Source organism: Typopeltis vanoorti, chromosome 7, assembly GCF_054136105.1.
Source record: "Typopeltis vanoorti isolate ZY-2024b chromosome 7, IOZ_Tvanoo_1.0, whole genome shotgun sequence".
Lineage (NCBI taxonomy): Eukaryota > Metazoa > Arthropoda > Arachnida > Uropygi > Thelyphonidae > Typopeltis > Typopeltis vanoorti.
This window is the reverse complement of record NC_143555.1, coordinates 61,225,899-61,248,028: the sequence shown is the minus strand read 5'-3', so window position 1 is coordinate 61,248,028 and position 22,130 is coordinate 61,225,899. Positions and strand designations below refer to the sequence as shown.

General features: G+C 33.8%; 1 protein-coding gene across 2 annotated transcripts in view; it reads left to right on the top strand.

Annotated features, from left to right (window-relative positions):
* Positions 1–4,165: 4,165 nt before the first annotated feature.
* LOC150104715 (major facilitator superfamily domain-containing protein 6-like) overlaps positions 4,166–22,130 on the top strand; it is a 69,501-nt gene continuing 51,536 nt past the window's right edge. For both annotated transcript variants that reach the window (XM_090395891.1, XM_090395892.1), the window contains exons 1-3: positions 4,166–4,230; positions 10,521–10,606; positions 14,705–16,174. In XM_090395891.1, coding sequence (XP_090252017.1) covers positions 10,540–10,606; positions 14,705–16,174 — 1,537 coding nt within the window. In that variant the 5' untranslated portion in view covers positions 4,166–4,230; positions 10,521–10,539. The remainder of the gene's footprint in view (positions 4,231–10,520; positions 10,607–14,704; positions 16,175–22,130) is intronic.

Below are 22,130 nucleotides of genomic sequence, written 5' to 3'. Positions count from 1 at the left end.
TTATGAATTCAAATAAAACCCATTTATAAAAATCTTCGAAGCAATCGCTAAAAATTTTCGAAATAGGATTACAAAACTGAATCCGATACACAGATGTAATTAATCCACAAATAAACAATGTTGTGGAAAATGCCCATGTTCTCGCGAATATTTTATTCAAACATTCGCGATCCTCTACTGTTCAATTGATTTGAAAAGGTTGAGATACATCTTACATATAAGTCTAGAATAATTTAGACTTATATTTAGATCCATGATAATTATCATCAAGTCAAAACTACTAAACTAAAAATTTTATCTTCTGGAATAGCTTACCTACGGAAGGGCAGATCGAAAAAACAACTATTGTTCTCGTATTCCGGGACAAGCTACTGGCTACTTTTCTATCTACATATTGACAACCAACGACTCTATCTTTACTTTGATATCACATGTGACTGGTATTTCATACCAAATAAACGTTCAAATTAATTATACCATAAATGAACTTTAAAAGAGGAATTTCTGAAGTTCATTGGTCGACTTAAGCAGAATATGAGTCTGCTGTAAAATGGCATTAATGGCACTATATTCACTGTAATTTATCTATTTATCCTATAGAATATATCAAAACAGGTGCCTGTTAGTTTTGTTTCTTTAATCGCTATTCCAATTTGCATCGCTGAATATACTATTATCAATTTTGCCTTCTCCATTCGAGTATGGATTGCCTACAGACTTTAATCCAAAAACTGAACTTCCTGAACTTGTACGCCCAATATCTCTGTGAGAGGTACAGGAAGTCTTAAAATTCACCAAGAATGGCAAGGCTTCAGGAGTAGATGGTCTCCTCCTCGAATTTCTCAAGTATCTCGGCCAACGAGGACAAACATGGCTGGCTTCCCTGTTCTCAAAAATTATAACAACTGGAGAACTACTAAAACTATAACGGGAAGCCAAAATAATTGCTATGCCCAAACCAGGGAAAGATCCAAATAATGTCAAAAATCTACGACCTGTCGCCTTGCTTTGCTCCACTTTTAAGCTCTTTGAAAGAATTCTCCTTAAAATAATTTTAACACTCATCTAAACAGCACTCCCGACTGGCTTCAGGCTTAGAAGAAGTTGCTCTGACCAGGTCTTGGCCCTGACAACACAGACTGAAGCAGGCTTTCAGAATAAACTTAAATCCGGAGTCACTTGCATTGATCTAACATCAACTTATGACACAGTCTGGATCAGGGAACTCCTCCTAAAAGTAGCCAATATTATAAGGAGCAAAAAAACTTTCCAGCTTTTGGAATCCATTCTCTGAAACAGAAAAATCCGGGTCCATATTGGTGACCCAGATTCCTCCACAACGATCTCCCATAGGGCTCTGTGTTAGTCCTTTACTATTCAACATCTACATGTCCGACATACCACATATCAGCTCATGCAAATACATATACGCCGAAGACCTAATGATCCTACACCAGTCTCCTACTTTGTCAACTTGGAAACAACCTTGAACACAGAACTAAACATCCTGGAAGAGTACTTCAAGCACCTGAAGCCAAATCTAGCAAAAATTGTGTCCACAGCATTCCACCTAAATAATGTAGAGGCAAATCAATGCCGCAACCGCTCTTTCTGTGGATAGATGGTAAAACATGAGCCTCGCCCGAAATACCTTGGAGTTAGAATGGACAGAAGCCTAACCTATAAAAGGCACATCACCAACCTGTACAACAAAATTAAAGCGAGAAATAATATCATTTCAAGGCTTCCTGGAACAACCTGGAGTTGTGGGGTAGAAGGCTTAAGGTCGTTTGCACTAGCCCTCACATTCTCTGCAGCAGAATATTATGTCTCCGTTTGAGAAAGAAGTGTGCAAACTAACATCAGAGATACCCAGCTAAATTCTATGATGCGCACAATTAGTTGGACACTGAGAAGCACCCCTTTCCCCCCATTGCTCTACCAAATATACGAAGAAGACAAGCCTCGATTAAAGAATTTAATAAAGTAATGAGCAACTGGCTCCTGCCCCTGTACCAAACTCTCAAAAATTCACCTACCCTTCGCCTAAAATCAAAAACTCTTTCTGGTCCATGAACGAACACTCTTCAGCTGCCTTACCATCAACATTTGACACGTGGAGAGGACACTGGTCCAACAATCTCTCAATAAATGGTTTCCTGGCTGAAGATCCCTGTGCTCGGCAGCCTGGTTTTGCTCTTCCTAGGAAAATTCGGTCATCTGTCAGTTAGTTCTGATCCTACTACATTACCTACTACACAAGTGGAAATGGTAGGACCGCCCTTATTGTGACTTTTAAGCTAGAACAAGCTTAAAACCACGACAAAGTTACAAGGCGAAACTTTGTTTTGCCCTAGTAGCAAAAGCACAAGAAACAATTTATGAAAAACAAAATACGTTATTATGCAGTCTCATTATAATAACATTCAATAATCGCAAATACTTCATAGTAGTTACACATTTCACAGATACTGTATATTCGAATTTGATGTTATTACTTATCTGACATTGTAGCAAGTGTTGACAAATGCAAGTAATATTCTTACGACACTATGACTAGTGTTGTGCGTTTATTTTGTAGACGTACGAAATTATGTAATATTTCATCTTCAAAATATATTTGAATATGAAATTAAATTATTATTTCTTTACTTCCAGAAATGCAAAATAAATCTAAAAAATATAAGTTGCAAGTTTGATCATAATACAATGAATGCATTTCTGTTTTGAAAATATCAGAAATTGCATAAATGTAAACGAGAGATGTCTATCTCCAGTAGCAAACATGATGTTACAAAGTATTTACCAAGAAAACAACAATTCTTAGACTTTTTAGGAAAAAACGAAGTTTTTTCCTAAAAAGAACTTAGTCCTAGGCTTCAGAATTATTAAAATCTGGTCATATTAGTATTGCAATGCGACCTACCATGCCGTATAGCTGCGGAGCATGCATACTTTGCTCTGGGCACTAAAGCATCAACTGTTCCATTATTTGAAGCGAAGTATTTTTGACTGAAAAGTTGAAGGTACTCAATAAATAGTTTCGCAACTAAAATTCTCGGAGATATAAATATTTATTAATGGATATTGATCAATCAACAAGTATGTCAATGGCACAAATATCGTTTTAAAACCAGTTTGGTTTAAAAATATTACCCTAACCAAAACTATAAATCCCTTGTAGCAAAGTGCAAAATAATAAATAACTAAATAATGAATAATTAACTAATAAATATAATTAACTAGTAAATATAACAATAATAAATAACTAAATACATACACAGATAGTAAGCGTTTTATTTATTTTTATTTTATTTTATCTTATTTTATTTATTTTTTTGCTAAAATTAAATATGACCTAAACTGTAGAGATCCATTTTGCTATTCTGAATGACGTTTCATCTGAGCCTTAAAAAGGTCATATTTTGCTAGCAGTGAAGATACCATCTTAAGAAAATAAGATCGGTTTAAAGCGCTTCATTATATATAGAATTACACCATATTAAAATACGATGCTACTTGTTTGACCTAAACGTCACAGTGAATGCGCTTATATATTCACAAATGTTACGCCACATGTCTGAGGTCCACTTACATAATATGCAACAACAACAAAAAAAAAAAAAAAACACAGAGTGTTTACTTAATCAGTGTTATCGTCTTAAAGTATATAATTTTTCGTAGGATAAAATATTTTGTGAAATTTCTCTTTAGATAGAGCTATTCTGGTTATAACGCAATTTATATATATACCTAGCTGTAGTGAGAAACTGTGTCATCTCAGTGGTTAAGCTAAATTGTGTACATGCTTTGCATATTGTGATATCATAAATTCAATATACATGCAGAAGTGTTTTAAAGTTATTCAAATCTTTAAATATCACCAATCAACAATTCTTCGAACTGATGAATCTCCCTCAGTGATAGAAAACAACTGTTTATTTTCAAACCTGGAAGGTTAATTTATGATAGCACCCCACCCCCTCAAGAGTGAAGGAAAAGACATCTATCAGCATAAAGAATCGCAGGTCAACCAATAAGAAAGCTGTTGCCATGGTCACAGTTGATATTTGAACTAATCCTGCGTGGTTTTAAGCTCGTTGTAAAGCTATGTTGCCGGTTTTCTGTCGTAAAAGAAATTTCTTTTATTTAAAGTAATAAAGTGAGAACATTCTGAAAGAACTTCTGAACGAGGGAGATCGTACGTTTCAGTGATATTTATGCAATCAGGTAATTTGAGAAAACGAGTGTTATCTAAGCGTTACGCATTTTTTAAAAAGTTTTATCAAGTTTTTTTTTCTTTTGCATAGATACGAAGTCGCTAAGTTTTCGATATAAAGTGTACAGTAATATATTAAACTTACTCATTTATAATTTTAAAATTGGAAATTTCAAATTATCATGCTTTAGGCTGAAAACTCAGAAGTTTTCCTTTTATAACGCTGTTTTATATAAAAGTATATTTTTTAAAACTTGTTTAACTGAATAAGCTTTCTATATATATAATTCCATGTAACATTCCGTCGAGTTTACAATAAAAAACTATATAAATTACTAGTATGTGTATGTGGTACATCTAAATGAATGCATATACAGTATATAATCTTAATGGATGTGAGAATTATATAAACGTTTTGGCACTCGTTTGTATGTGCGTGTGAGAGTGTGTGTGAGTGAATCCTAAACTTAGTATAATAACGCTACCCCCATCAACATTATACAAGTCTTAAAATATGAACTTAGTTAACTCGCAACACTGAAAAGGTTATATCCATACATCAAGCCTCGAGGGGGGGGGGGAAATAGCCTTACTATATATTAGGAAAATGGTTAGGAAATGTATTAGGAAAATTGTGTTTCGCATATAATTAAAAATGCTATTTAATATATTTTTAAGTTTTGCTGAAATACATCCATATGTTTAGATATTACTCTGATTACCTAGAAATTGACGGGGGAAAATGGTTTGTATTGTTTAGATTTACTACGAAGGCAGTTGAGTCATTTTCTTCAGTGTCATGACTGAGCTATCAACTGCATGTGTTCAGAGGCCTGTTTTTCTATGTAGTGGAAGAACAAACCTAGTTTGCAAGAGAAAAAAATTCCTAAATCCCCCCCCCCTCTCTCTCTCTCTTCCCAACACTTTCCAAGCATGCGAGTTTTCACTCTTTTAGTGTAATGAGAACAGGTTGTGCTTATTAGAGCTGTGGCCAAGTACAAAAGGCATAAAATTATCAAAGTCCTATAAAAATTGCAAGAGAAGATAATTAAAATCCATAAATGTTCATTTTATTTGTTTTTGTTAGATACATACAATGGTATTAGTTCAATCTCATGAAAGCAATAGAAAAATTAACAGGAATTTAAGAGTGTCGGCAATTGGACAGATCAACAAACAAAATTTTCTTGGAGGTCTCATGCACAAAGTATTTTTCAAAAGCAAGAGCCTAAATATGTGAGTCCCGGTAGATTAACTAGTAGTGAAGATGCCCTTCAGTTAGAAGACATGATCGGGTTCGAATTCCATTTAAGTGAGCCTAAGAAACCTTTACAATGGCTTATCAAATGAAGGTGAGTTATCCATTCTCACAGGCGGTAAAAAGATATTTCCTCCAGGAAATTCAGAAAAGAAATTCCAGAGAAGTAAGTGTGGCATTTGACAGACATAGCAGTCTATGCAGATAGGATTGACTGCTCTATCATAAATAATCTTTCGTAACTGGACTATTAGTTACCAATAATTAGGTATATATCAAGCCAAAATTACTTGGTAGTGCCTGTCACTACCAAGTAAGATTGTTTATATTATAAATAAATAAATAAATATATATATATTTATTTATCTTTGCTATAAAATAAAATCTTTGCTCGTTCCAGTTATTAATCTCTCTTTCTCCTCTTCCTCTGCACTTTTTACCCACTGTAAATCCCCCTCTTAAGACAGGAACCTCTAAACTTGCTTACGGTACTTAAAATAAGGATCAATTATCTCTTTGTAAGGGAATAATAACATCTTTTCCTACTAGCGAACTTCTGCAGGGTAATGAAAGAATGCCATTTGCCGTTCTGCCTGCCTTCTTATGTTTCTTAAGGAAGTTTCGTATCACATTTCATTATGGAATGAATGAATGAAGAATTTTTCATTTGCACTTAACTAATAATTGTCATTCTGGGGACAAGTAAAGTTTCCTATTTCTTCATGCCTAAACAGTAGACCTTGGTCACTGTTGCTCACAAATTCAATCCATTTTATTTTAAAACTCCGTCACACTTGTATCCACGCCTCTAACAATGTTGCTGTCTTTTCCTTAATGACATATTCATTCTAATTTGCGTTATTATTGTGTGATACTATACAAAATACCATACTAACTTCCAAATACTGTATATAAGAGGACTACTTTCTGCATCTCATCTTATTCTTCGTTACGAAATTATAATAACTAACCGAGTTTGCTAAACAGGATTTATCCTTTCCAAGAAAGTCGCAGTTCACATATAATCGCTGATCTATAATTCTCCACTTTATGCGTTGTGAACCTTCTTTATGTATTGGAATAATTCTTACTAATTTCCAGTCCTGAGTTACTATTCCCAATTTTGGAGCTTTATTGACGATGATCAAAAGTGAACTGACTAACCTTGGCATACATCTTATTACCACCAATGGAGATATATTATTCTTACATCGAACCTTATCAACTGCTAACAATTATCTCAAATTTAAGATAATTTAATATAACCATTTAATATGAAGACAAAGACCGGGACATCCAAGAATCATCTATGGATTACTCGAGTGAGGAAGAACATGATGCCCCTGAGATCTTACAAGGTGAAGTGGAAATAGTACTGCGGGAAACGAAGCATGGAAAGGCCCAGGAGAAGATGGAATTATGGTAGACTTCTTAAAACTGGGAGGAAGCCCTGTCATCAAACAGTTGAGTAAACTCTTCAATAAATGCCTAAAGCAGAGAAAAATTCCGAAAAATTGGAACAATTCACTTCTAATATTAATTTTTAAAAAGGGCAATAAGGAAGAAATTAAAAAATACAGACCTATAAGCCTACTCCCCACCATATATAAAGTTTTCACAAAAATTATAAATAATAGAATAAAATCTAAACTAGAAGGAATGCAATCCTGTGAACAAGCTGGATTTAGAAAGAATTACAATACTTTGGACCATATTCACACATTAAGACAGCTCATTGAAAAATCAATTGAATACAATAAACCCTTATGTCTGGCCTATATAGACTATGAAAAAGCATTTGATTCAGTTAAAACATCTGCAACACTAAAAGCACTTGAAACCCAGGGAACTGAGAAACCATATATTGAAACACTAAAACATATTTACAATAATGCAACTTCTGTAATTAAATTATATAAAAACAGTGAAAAGTTCCCAGTACAAAAAGCTATCCGGCAAGGCGACACCGTATCTCCCAAATTATTTACAGCTGCACTAGAGGAAGTCTTTAGAAGCCTTGATTGGGAAACAAAAGGAATAAATGGAGAAAGGCTGCATTATCTGAAATTTGCAGATGATATTGTCCTGATAGCAGATAATCTTGAAGATCTGGAAGAAAGGCTAAATCAGCTAAATGAAGCCTCCAGAGAAATTGGATTAAAAATAAATAGAGAAAAAACAAAAATAATGATGAATAAATACATAAACCATAGAACTATCAAAATTGAAAACCATGAAATAGAACAAGTTACTTCATATGTATATTTGGGCCAATTGTTATCCTTTGAGGAGTGCCAAAGAAAAGAGATTGAACGAAGAATTCACCTTGGATGGATGGCTTATGGGAAAATGAGAGACTATATTCAGAAGTAACATCCCTATGAGTCTAAAAAGGAAAGCTTTCGACCAGTGCATACTTCCTGGCCTAACATATGGAGGAGAAACATGGACTTTAACAGAAGCCCTAAAGAAAAAGCTGAGAACAACACAACATCGATTGGAAAGACGTATGCTAAAAATAACATTAAGAGATAGGAAGACAAATATCTGGATAAGATCTCAAACAGGTGTCATGGATATTGCAAAATACGTTAAACAGGCCAAGTGGAGATGGGCTGGCCATATTGCCAGATGAAGTGACGGGAGATGGACTAGAAAAACAACAGAGTGGAGACCAATGGATGGAGCAAGACGAAGAGGAAGACCGAGAAGAAGGTGGAGAGATGAACTGGAACAAATTGCAGGAGTGAGATGGATGGGAGAAGCAGAAAACCGAGTGATCTGGAAAATCATGGGGGAGACCTTCGTCCAGCAGTGGACAGAACCAGAAGGTTGAAGATGATGATGAAGAAGAAGAATATAACCATTGAAGACAATGTAAATTATCATAATTTCATATCAACAATATCTTTTTACCTTTATTAATCCATTAGATAACTATTGCCTGTCCAGAAGTATGTCTTTATGTTCTCTTCTATGTAACCAGTTTTTGACACATAAACTCAAAAATACTTATTGAATTCAACTACAACCACAGCTGATTATTTAAAATTATTCAAAATTTACGATGAACCTGGTTAATTTATTTTTATAATCGTTTCTTTATACATATACGTAAGATCTTAATGGATTAATCTAGAATTTTTAGTTCGCTGTAACTCAAACTTTGTGTTTTCAATCTTTAATATTTAATTAATCCGATATTACCCATAAGATTCAATGACCTTCTCCAATTTTTCCTTGGTACATACTAAGTGCACTGTTCAAGTATTTATTACTATATTATCTAAAATATTTGCTTTATGTCAAGTCAACATTAACGATTATCACGTTAATGGTACATTTATTCATATCCTTACTTCATCCTTATATCCAAAACATTTTGCTATTTTATAAGAAAATGGTTGGAATTTTGGATTTTGGAATAATATTTCAGATTATCTCTTATACAATCATGCCAAAAACGAAACATAATCTACGCTGTATTGATAAATGTCATATTTTCCTAATCAGACGATTATATGGCGAAATGTTCTCCATGAACATGCCTGCATTCTATACATTCTTGACGACTGCTAACCTTTCCATAAAACAGTGGGTAACTGTTGGAAGATTAATTTCTTTCCTATAACTTCTGTAACAGCAAATAAAGGACTAATTGGCCGCGTGAATAACAACCCACTAAGAATCGATGGTTGTGAAGATCTTCTGATGGTAGATGAATATCATCGCTTAGGGGGTGAGACCACCACTTTGCTTAGTAGAGGCCCGAAGTGGCTCGAAAATTTCCATACTTGGTCTCTTGAGCCAGGTTTCTGGATTATATAAACTGTGACCCACTCACATACTAAAGTATTATAGATTCATAAATTTTCTTGAGTGGGATTTACATTAAAATACTAATGTTTGTTGATCAGACTGTTCCTTTCCTGAATTTTTTCCGAAACGAAGAGGCGCACCATTCGCGAGAAAAAAAAATTAGATGGAATCATCAGCTAGCTAATTTCCAAACAGCGAGTGTGGTCTATATAATATTTCAGATTATCTCTTATACAGTCATGCCAAGAACGAATAATAACCTACGCGGTATTCTGATAAATGTCATATTTTCCTAATCAGGCGATTATATGGAGAAATGTTCTCCATGAACATGCCTGCATTCTGCACATTCTTGACGACTGTTGGCCTTTCCATAAAACAGTGGGCAACTGTTGGAATAAAATAAGAGCTCAACTCTCAAATGGTACTAATATTCAAAATATTTATCATACTGTACTTTTTAATGACAACCAATTTTTACCAATGAATATATATTCCTCAATTTTACGTCATGTAGTTGTGTGATATCTTTATAACTAATTTCTTTTATACTTCCCTATAAATCAATAATGATTGTAAGCCATCTCCATGTCTAATCATGATCCGAACATCGAGTAATAACTATTCGTCAATGCAGTATATTTCAATGCAATGCGGTTTCTATTTGATAACTAATGTAATTAAACAATTATATTAGATTTAAAACAGCCTGATTGTTTTCACTTACTTGTCTATAAAGTGTGATGTTTTTGCTCTTGTTATTTAGAATTACAGCTGCAGGAACTAATGCTATGAGGCAAGTCTAATATATCTATTAACTGCGTATATCCTTCTGGCCGGTATGCCTGATCAGAAGAATGATAAACCCGGGATTGATGGAAGAAGAAACCTCCCTTCCCTGTTGGGACTGATTAACTCTCTTACAGTTGAAAAGCCCTTATAAAGGCTTTTCCCTTCTTTACGAAATTTAAAAGTCAGATTCGCATTAATTCTTCATTCAAAATTCAAATTAGTAGTTATATATTACTATGGATATTCACAGAGCGTAACTTTTTTGCAATCTTTCTGAGTTAAACTCGTATATTTTTAAACCTGAAAATCTCTGAAAACAGCCAAATTGCTTGTCAGGATGATAAATAATAAATAAGGAAATATAGCAAAAATATTTGCGCTTTAAAATAATTTAATGTAATAATTAAAACATATTTCCATTACATATTTTAGATTAAATAACAAGAATAAAATGAAGCTTCCAACTATTAACAAGGCCCTGTTTCCTTTGAAGATAGTACTTTTTTGTTGGTTCGGAGGTAAGCATTTTTGTCTCATCGAATCTATTTTTATAATTCCATTAGTGATTTTCATTTTGAACACTTTGAATTTTATTCTCAAATTACGATTTTTCCACTATTATAGACCCAATACAAAAGTATCATATAAATACTAAAAAGGAATTATGGGAAGAGACTTCTCTAAAATAAAGAAAACATATCACAAACTTTAATCGAAGATGTACCCTATATTTGATCAAAGTGAAAATAACCAAATAAACGTGTGGAATTTATGTACGAAGAAATAAAAATTAAAAATCTTTATTGAGTATTATGCGCTGATTATCAATGCATATCTCTCAAATCAAGTAATAGTTATCAAAACATATATAAAAACTATTTTACTTTTATTTTGTCCAAAGTCTCGATATTGTAATAAAAATACTGTTTTAGGCAGTGATTATATTAATTGAAATATAATTGTAATTCAAATATAATTGTAAATGCAAATTACAAAAAGCACGACGTGTTATAAATTTAAATGTGGCATGTCAAGGTTAACATTTTGGTTTTACTTAGCATGTAATAAATGACTGGAAGGCTGATCACCCAAAATACAAGCTGTTCCAAAATTACAATTGCATTTAAAAAAATGTATTTCACGATACGCCAGGCTTAAAGTATTTGTTTATTTTAAGCTTGTGGTACTGTGTCAGTATCCTGGATACGGTTAGAAATACTTTGAAAACAAACTAAGGTTATCTCTCTAATTGATAATTACAAAGTGATTTCTATACAAATTCCAATGTAATTGATAATCGTTTGGTATAAAATCGGGTAGAAAAGATATCCATTGAGAATAACAGCAATAAGTAGCCATGCGAATAATAAAAAGCAAACAAATAGTGATATGAACAGTACAGAACAAATTAGAAGAGAGAAAAAAACTGAACAGAAGAGAAATCGAAACGTTTAACTGTAATGCATCCATAATTGAAGAATACTTGTTTGACGAAATGTTACAGAACAAAGAAATTTTATGTAAATAATTATTAATAAAACTGGCTAGCAGGCTCTTTCAAACTGTGCACGTAGAGTTCTTTAACGATATCGACTTACGAATGAGTTTTACTGTTGAAGCGGAAAAAGACGAAAATTATAGCATGTTTGTACATTTTCGTCCAAACAGGCTATAGTTTAGCAATCAGGGGGCTTCTCTTTAGTATTCAGTCTGGAGTATCCCCTCAACCACGCTTGCAGATAGATAAGACAGATACCTACATGACACTTCACATACCCTACTAAGATATGTAATTTTCAATTAGCTTCCAGGACAGAGAAAGTTTTGTCCTCATGATCGTCTCTGCATCAAACAATGACAATAATAAAAATAATTACCAAACGCCTTAAAAAGAGCAATACCCTCCAAATCACATTATTTATACACCACATCCTGACCTTACATGAAAGGTACAACCGATTGACAGGGCTTGCTTCTGTATATAGATATAGAATCAAAAGTCTTCAAACACCTGAACAACATTTCCACCTTCCTAAGGCAAATCAAGTGACCGCCGGGATCCTCACTATGTTAACGCAAAATTTAGGACACGCAAGACGGATCATCTTGATCAACAAAAAAAACGATAAATTCGGTATGGACAACCAAAAAAGGGCCTATCATAACATTTGGATAAGGACTGTTTCATCAGATGTAAGCCAGCCTATTACACAAATCCCAATTTAAATAAAGCACAAAGGTTCTACTTGGTAGCGGCACAAGTCCTACACAATCCTGTTAACCACAATATAACTGCTAGAGGAGATTATCTTACAAAAAGTTTCCACATGCCTTATCTTTCCATCAACAGTAATCGCAGATCACCGTGATGAGCGCCATTGTCGCCTGCATGCATATTATTGTCCTTGTTTTCGGGATAATTTTATTTTCAGTTTTCCCTGAGTGTATCTTTATGTGTCGTCGATAATGCTAGCTTGAGTTGGAGAAACGTTGGCATATATTGTTTTTAATGTGACTCCACCAATGAAAGGTTTTTGATGGAAACCTATACTAGGTATAGGTTTCCATTCGTATCGTGGGTGGGATAAGAATTTTTTTCTCCTGTTTTATTAATTTTTTTGTATTTATGTATTTTTTGCACAATCCGGAAACTCTGCTCTAGAGATAAAAGATGGAACTTTATCAAGCCACTATAGTCTAATTTCGGTAGTTTCATACCGGACGATAAAATTTCTCTGCCACTTAAAGTCAATCACAAAAACATCCATGTCCATACGCGAATCCCGCGCTTTATTTATTTTTATTTCAGTTCCAAGTAGATTTTTTTCTGTCAAAGAATACTTCAACCGGAATAAATATTTCACTACATAAAAGCAAAATAAATAACTAACTTATATTTTTGTTCAGATTTTCTAATGCAGCAAATCATTCTGAATATCATCATAAAAATCCAAAACTATTTCTTCACCTTAGTACTTTAAATTCTTATCTAAAGAAAATTAAAACGTATAAAAATCATCACAGCAACGTTATTACTATTAAAATGTAAAACTGAAAATAAATTATTTCAAGGAAATTAAATTAGAAAGAAATAAAAAAAAAACATATTATTCTAGTAAGATAAACGTAAATTATATATTTAAGAGGGAAAAGGAAATAAGGAAATTAGACATCATAATTTCAAAAGATGCTCCTTTTTCTATCTTTTATTTATTTTATTTTTTTGTGTCCAATGAATGAACAATAATAACAAACAAAAGACAATTCAAACTACTCCAGAAATAATAATTTCAAAAAGGTCAACCATTTTTTACTTTTTGAAATTAGGTGTAGATGAATATCAACAGATTTATTTGAATAATTTAACTGCATTTAGGAGGTAGATGAATTTCATCTTTTGGTGTGAGATCACCAACAAGAGATCTATTATTATTAGTGGCCCGAAATGGCTTAACTTCCATTTGGTCTCCAAAGCAGAATTTCTGCGCCCTCTAACCTTTTCTTTTACTAGTGAGCAGTAAATTTATAACCTAGTATGGGCTAAATTCGCATAAAATTATTTAATTTTACCGCGAGGCTGCGAATAACATAATACAGAAGCAAACTTCGGAGGCTGAGGTATAAATGCATAAAATATTTCTGTGTGGAATTCAAAACTATTTATACATATTCGTATTAATTATCTAAATTAACCTATTCATAGAATAAACTACGTTTCCTGGAATAACGTTCCAAGTTACTCCAGGGATTGAACCCTGTCCAGAAAAATTTAAATATAAGAATTTCACAACCAACTTTGCCAATGTGATACAGTTTTTTCTTCCTGAACGCTACGTATTTTCACCCCACAAAATAGATAAATCAGAGGGGAGAAACACTCAAGACAACACGCTTCGTTGTCCTAGTTAATTTGGCTGTAATTCCAAAAACCTAACCCCACCTGAAATTTCATTATATGAGCTAGTATATACTACAAAACGGAATGGAAAGAAAACAGCTCGAGAATAAAACAAATCCGCACCAAAAGAAAAGAAAACAAAGTAGTGAGTAAACATTGGGATGCCAAGTTACTGCCTAAATTGCTTGTAAGATTGGTGACTTTAGTAAAGTATAGTGAGATGGAAGATATTTCTTTACCACTGTGAAATTTAATTTGGATTCATTATCAAATCCCCACGAGTAAACAGACAATCGAGAAAAGAAAGATCCGCTTGGCTGCGACTAGTCTCGTGGTGCACTACTGTTGCAATTTGTTAAGTTCTGATGCTGCTAGAAAGCTAGGCAAGGGTTAAAATTTTTCAATTTAACTTGGAAAAGACTAAAAATAGCTTTTCATTTATTTACATTTACTTCACCAAGTATGAAGCTTCTGTGTGGATATACAGAAACATCTTACAAGAGAAGATTTTAGACTATTCTGTTGTAAGATTACTATATTTTGATATACATTTAATGTCATTAGTTTTGCTAGCATAAATCTTTGCAGCTATATTAAATTGCTATGAGGAAATCATAACTGATAACAAAAATAAGATATTTTAAGTTTCGCTATATGAAAACTCCATAGTTCCATATACTAACGGCAATACTAATACTGCTGTATTTTACTTCCGCAGCATCGTCATCTTTAATACCATATATGACCATCCATATGAAGGAGTTAGGAATAACGGTGGAGGAAACAGCAATCATCTACACTCTACTACCTGTAACTCAAGTGTTTTGCTCTCCCCTTGCTGGAATGATCGCTGACAAGCTTGGTCGCTATAAGGATGTGCTAATGTTGAGCGTACTCTTTTCAGTAGCTTTTGCCACAGCGATTCTTTTCGTTCCTCCAGTACCGGGCCCCAGAGTTGATCCTCCAGATATACATATACACTGCGGTCCAGTTTTCTTCCCACACGTAGTGGTGGACAACTGCTGGGGTGGTCAATGCGACGTTTTCTACACGAATGACACAAACATCTTAAAACTTACTGCGTGCAGTATTCATTGTCCGCACAATCAAACAGCCCGCATCAAGATGGATGAATTATGTTTGGATGATAGTGGAAATGAACTATGTCACGTGGTGGATGAAAATAGCACTTTGTCAGAAAATTTCACACTGGGTGTTCATTTTCACAGTCCTCATCCTGAACGCACTTCCTGTTTATATCCAATTCAAGCTGTAACTCTACAAGAGAAGACGTACGAACAGTTTGCGTGTCCAATTTCAATAAAAGGGATTGAAAAGAAGTGCTCCACCATCTGTGATGCTCAGCATATATTCGATGAAAATAGTACTCTTCCTAAGAATCACTGTATCCGGTCCACAGGAAACAGAGCACTCACATTCTGGTTATACTTTGTTCTACGTATTATGTTCAATATATTTATGTCTATTTGCCTAACGTTACTTGATGCGACAACGCTAGCCATGGTAGAAGCTCATGGAGGGCAATATGGTCGTCAACGTTTCTGGGCTATCTTGGCACAAGCGGTGTTCTCCCCTGTCACTGGCTTCCTAGTGGACCTAATTAGCGAACACAGAGGTTATATGGACTATTCACCAGCGTTTCACTTCTATAACGTGCTAGCAGTGTGTACCGCTATTGCAGTGTGGATGATGAATGTAGATGTCCCGCCTCCAGCGGAGAATGTACTACAAAACTTTCGGAAGCTTCTTCGCGTTCCTCCAGTAATCTTGCTAATGATAGTCACATTTTGGCTTGGCAGTATGTGGGGATTCGTGGAGTCTTTTTTATTCTGGTACCTTCTTGATCTTGGGAGTCCAAATTTCCTTCTAGGATTGACATTAACCACAGGAGCAATTGTAGGATTGCCATTTTTACATGAATCTGACTGGTTCGTGAAGAAAGCGGGACAAGTAAAGCTGCTTATCAATGCTTTATTATTCTACTTTATTCGTTTCTTCGGGTACTCTTACATCAACAATCCATGGTGGTGCATCCCTTTCGAAGCAATGGAGGCATTTACATATCATTTAATGTGGGTAGCTGCTGCTACATACAGTGCTCAACTTGCTCCGCATGGTCTACTTGCCACTATACAGGGTTGCGTTGGAGGACTTCATTATGGAGTAGGTAAGTAAATTACTTTCATATATTAGAATGATAATCATCATGAAATACCTCTACCTTATATATTCTTTAACAGATTTTTCATTATAACGTGATTAAATATAAGTTATGATATAAAAGGAAGAAGTACAATCTAAATATAGAAATGATTCAATTAGTTCTTGTTTTACAAATTTTATCACATATGTGTATAATTCGAATTACTTTATTTGAAAGATATTTCGTTTGAACAAGCGGGAGAAGGTTAAATTTCATTTATATTGAAACGAAAAATATGAATTTAATGATTAACGTAGGGGTGGTCTCTGCTCCGCATTTTAAATTAGGCGTTCTAAATTAATAGCTTATTAATCATCCAAATGGAAGTTGAAAACAGTGTACATCAAAATATTGAAAATATTGCTTGCTTCTGTGTCAGCTGAAATCTTGTCAATGTTAAGCAGATAAAAATTGGTTAATATTTTATGTTAACCGATAACTATAGCCGCAAAAATATAGGTGATGTGGATATATGTTATTTTGCATTCAATTAACACTTACTGGAAGAATGCCTGCTCAGAGCATTAAAAATCAACAATACAGTTCATCACGTTTATTAGGGCAAAGCGAATTGTACAGTTGGAAAAATAGCTATCATTTATTACAGAATGCTCCACCCTTTTTTTTGGGGGGGGGGACAATATGCACTCTATTGCAAGCTTGGTTTGTAGCATAGATACCGCTGCGCTTTTCAACCAATCTGCTATGTGCTTGAATCTCTGTGACATGAATGTTTGTGAATTCCATTCGGTGGTAGATGAACTTCATTTCCCGCTGTTAGATTATCCACTTAGTTACTGGATGAAATGGTTTGAAAAAAAAAAAAAAAGAGCCATGGGTGCTTCAAATGAAATCGGAAGCTGATGCCCTGCTAGGACAGTGATGTTTAGCATTATTGGATAGTGTGATAAACAGAATGCTTCACGTAGACGTCAGGCATATTTGCTGTAAACAACTAATCAGCGCAAGAAGAGAATGAAAAATCTAATGAAAAATCATCTGTGAGAGAATGAACGCGCCATGTGTCAGACACCCATACTGACAACCAACATTGATGTTCAATATGGTTCTGTTATTTCATGAGGACATAAGAACAAGGATATGATGATATAAGCAGGAAATCATGAGTAGTCATGTCTAGTCACGACATAGAAAATCAAGGCATGGAGGTGGAGTGATGATTATGAGTATATTTTCTTGTCACTTTTTAGATCCTCTATTACTAGTAATGCAAAGTTTGAATAGCGCGTCATATCTGAACATCTTTGGAACGATGTTCAGATACGGAACGATGTTCAGATACGACGCATATATAATAAAGCGTTATTTCACAAGGCAAATGTCATCTAGGAATCGTTCAGGAACATAATAGTGACTTTACCATAATCGCCTGCGATCTCTTTTCTATTAGGCATCTTTGGAAATGAGGCAGAAAAATATTATTACGATAGGAATCCACTTCAGACAAATTTGATGAAAATTAACAAATGCATCCTGTTTACCTGAGATGGGATGGGATACCTGTGGAGATTTTCAGGAACGTGAGTTAATCTTTTTCATAATATTGAGGCAGTTCTGAAAGTTCAAATAATTCGACAGGGTAGATGGAATATATCTAATAGCAGCTCAGTATATAATGCATCTTACTTTCGTGTTCGTATTCCATATGGAATACATATAAAAATCTGTATCAAATGAATGTTGTTTTTCTTTTTCTAAGAGTATACTGCAAAATGTAATGAATAATAATAAGCAAAGGATCTACTTGCAATTATAATGCGATTAATGACGGTGGCGCAACTCGACAATTTGAAGTAGTTATATGCGTTTGATATTTATATGAATTATATAATTTTTGATAGATGAATCGCACCTTCATATCTTCGCATCTTCCATGTTTCACAATCAGAGCATAGTGAACTATAGACTGTTATTCCATAACCAAAAAACATCAATTATATGACAAGAACATAATTTAATCTAAAAAAAAGTGGTTGGGTATTTAGAAAATATTAGTTAAGTTTGCAATGGGGGAACATAACAGTAATCCATTTTTTAACAGTCCTTAACACCGCATGCCAAAAAAAAAAAAAAAACGTTATCTTAAGCTATTACATATCATCACTCCCGAGTACTACAGCACAACAGACCACTTACTCATTCGATGACAAGAAATATTATCAAATAATTATAATTCACTGACTAAGAAAATAAAACCACAACCTTGTTAAAATCTTTTAGTAAACTTCACCTGATATCAGTATTCGACTTAATAGTACCTATTTTCAGAAATGAAATATACCTTTCAATTATTTCCTTAATGCGATGATATACAATCAGTTCCCTAAATCGCAAGAGAATACTTTTCTATCCACCTACTATTATTCCGTATACAACATCACATACAACAACAACAACAACTGCATGAAACAACAGAGATAACAACAACTGCATGAGACAAAGTAAGAGCTGGCGATGAAATTCATCTTCCATCTAAAGACAATCACAAATTGCGCTGTACATCCACGGTGGAATTCGAGTCCTCAACCTACTGCGTGGAGAGAGGATGCGCTAACAGTTGGCCAACCAGGCCGAATAGTTAGCGTATCCGCTGAGTATTTACTATAAAATATGTAGCAGTGGTCAAAAAAGCAGTACCAGTAATTTTATCAAGTGCCTCTTTAATAGGAAAGACACTCAAATCACTGTAAGCAACACTACTTTATAGGATTAAGATTTAGGTTCTTTCCAGGCCACATAGTGTCGGAAATTTTTTTTAGGTGCTAGACTATGAACTGCGCATCAGGAGGAAGATTACTTAACAGTGTGCCGTTTTTTAATACATCGGTGGGTTCATTTATAAAGTTCTTCAACTTTTATCAAGGTCGATTTTTTTTAAATTAACTAATATTTACTTTTCTGTAAAAGTTTCAAAGATATTTATGTATGCACAGAATATGATTTCGTAATTATAGCACGATATTCAAATACGATAAAAATAAAACGGTCTATCGATCAATAATTTAAGTGGGAAATATACAGAGCTGGTTTCCAGATTATGTACAAAATCAATGAAAAATATAAAAAATAAATAAAATTCAGCCCGTCCATGGTACTACTCTACTATAGGTTTACAACCTTTCGTTGATGGTAGCACATTAAAAATCATTTTCATAACCTGGTGAATGTAGACATTAAACTCAATATTACATGTTGCATTCTCATTCCCCCTCTTTTAATGTGATTTCCAATTTATTACTTTTTTCGGATAAACACATTTTTTCTTTCACTTACCAAAGAAAATTCAAAATTCTCTAATACAGTATTTACCTTTCTTTTTATAATTGAAATCCTCAACGTCAGCAGAATTCAAAATGCACATCTTGTGTAAATCTCTACAATTTCTAACTTTTATCTTTTACTTGAGGTAATTTACAAAAACAAGATAAAAGGATTAGCAAGGCTAGGATTTTCTTCGAAATAAAATCCCAAGTTAAATGTTTTGTGCTCTACGTTCTTCACCAACGCATTTCATATCACGCGCAGATCATAATAAGCCCATCTTACATAAAATGGTAAGATGGGCTTACTTCTCCTAGCAGTCACATGGTAAGTCATAAATATATACAGACACTATTTATTACTGCTTTTTTGTGCATAATGAATCCCTTCTTATTCATTTCATGTTCCCTTAAGTGAATTCACAAGGGATTTGTGCCGAGAGATTATAGCCCATGTATAATTCACTTCATCCCATATTAATTTATTGACCTGCATACATAAATCGTCTAAAAATCATTTTTCTGTATCGAATGTCTATTTCTTCTTCTTCTCTTTTAAAACGTTTCGTTTTTGCCCTAAACTTGCTACTCATGGGCACAAAATTATTTTCTTTAGATCCTAATTAAAGTACAATTCATTCCGCCATTCACTTATTTAATACCCGAGCTAAATGCAACCCAAATTTGGGAGATAACTTAATTAGTCATTTCCCAAATTTGGGTTGGGAAATAACTAATCCTGAAACCGATAGAAAGAATCTATTAAAATTCAGAGCTGCGTATTGCTTTTGTATTTTAACAGAAAGGGCACGCAAAACTTCTTGGAGTACTCCACTAATGCGCAAACAGAAATCAAGAGACAAGTGTATAACACAAGCCCATAAGCAACTACAACATGAGCCAATTCGTTCCTGTAGCGGGAAAGTATACGGTAGCAGTAGGCAAGGGAGGGGAAATGAAAAACATCACGTATTTTTAGTCGATTATCACTGGATGTATCAGGACAAAATAGTATACTTAAGTTTTCAGATTGATGCATCGTGCGGAATCATCCAGAAATAAAGAATCTATAAATGTATCATATTATTGAAATATGGACGGCAGCGACTTTTTAGGTTGCCAATGGCCATCAGCTGTATGTTTACCTTAGAGGAAAATGTATTAGAAAAACCCAATCACTTGAAATAGAACCCACAACCTGGAAGAAAAATTTGACTTATCCTACAAATAATCTTAATCTGTTTACCAGTGAATTCTATTTGAACTGTAGGTTAAATCGTAGATTGCATATATTCCATATATTCCAATAAATTGTAGATTGCATATATTCCATATATTCCAATAAATTGTAGATTGCATATATTCCATATATTCCAATAAATTGTAGATTGCATATATTCCATATATGCAATCCGACGTCATAAAAAAAAATATTACACTATTTCATCTGTATTTCATTTAGCTTGTTCCTTTTCCCATTTAACTGTGCAACACGATTTTATTCGAAAATTGTTTTCTTTTCTTTTTTTTACCTGGGACGATATACTTTCAATTTTCAAGTTACTGTTGTTTCTCTCTCTCTCTCTCTCTCTCTCTCTCTCTCTCTCTCTCTCTCCGTTAGAACAGCACTAAACTAAAAGCTGTGACTTCTGTACCATTCTGCTGGCTTTTCATTTCATTTTACGTAGATGTATTCCTAATTAATCTTACACATCCAGATTTCCTTCTCACATCAATTATCTCACGTTTCTTGGGACATAATAATGATGAATGTTATATTATATTACAATGACACACTGCCACTTATATTCCATCCTTCATGAAGAACAAGAGCAAACTTCTTACTCGACTTAAAAGTACTATTATACTCACAAATCAACAATAACGTTAGCAGATGCAGACCTTTTTAACATTTAAATGAAGAAACATCTTGTATATGATGCAAAACCAGATGTAGTGTAGTATGCGAGGAACTCTGTGATTGGATTAAAAGAACGATATCTACAGTATTTGTGGGGTATCATTTGTTTTATTTTCATTTTTTTAATATGTTTGTGCCATTAAAAGCGAAATTTATACATTTCCCTTTTAATGCATACGTAATGAGTTTTTTGGACAGTATTCTATGTTGAAATACTCAAACACGTGGAAGGCTTATGTGTTGGCAGTATATGTTAATTTATTTTCACGGTATTGTGAAATACCTGAAAACAACTTAATATGTTGAAATATTGTTCAGATAATGCAGTCTTGCCTTACTTCCTCTTTTCATCTTCCCTAATTTCTTCCTGATATCAGTATACATTTCTTGTTTCCAGTAAAGTATCGTAATTATCTCGAGGTCCATTTTGTCCATTTCAGTTTCGTGTAATTGCATATTTGGTCAGTAACCTTTTCGAAGGATGTAAGTGTGTATATATGTTTTCTTTTTAATTTCTCTAGCTCTCTCTCTGTCATTATTCTACAAAAAGTAAAGTCGATATTTATGAAACTGTTCCTCTTTCTCCGGTGCTTTAGATGGGGCATATGACAGAGGAAAACATTTGTTCAATAGTGTTTCCGATCAGTTGGTTTCGAGAAATTCGCAAGACACGTGGATAGAAAAAAATTAGACCATTTTTGATTTAGTGGTTTACATG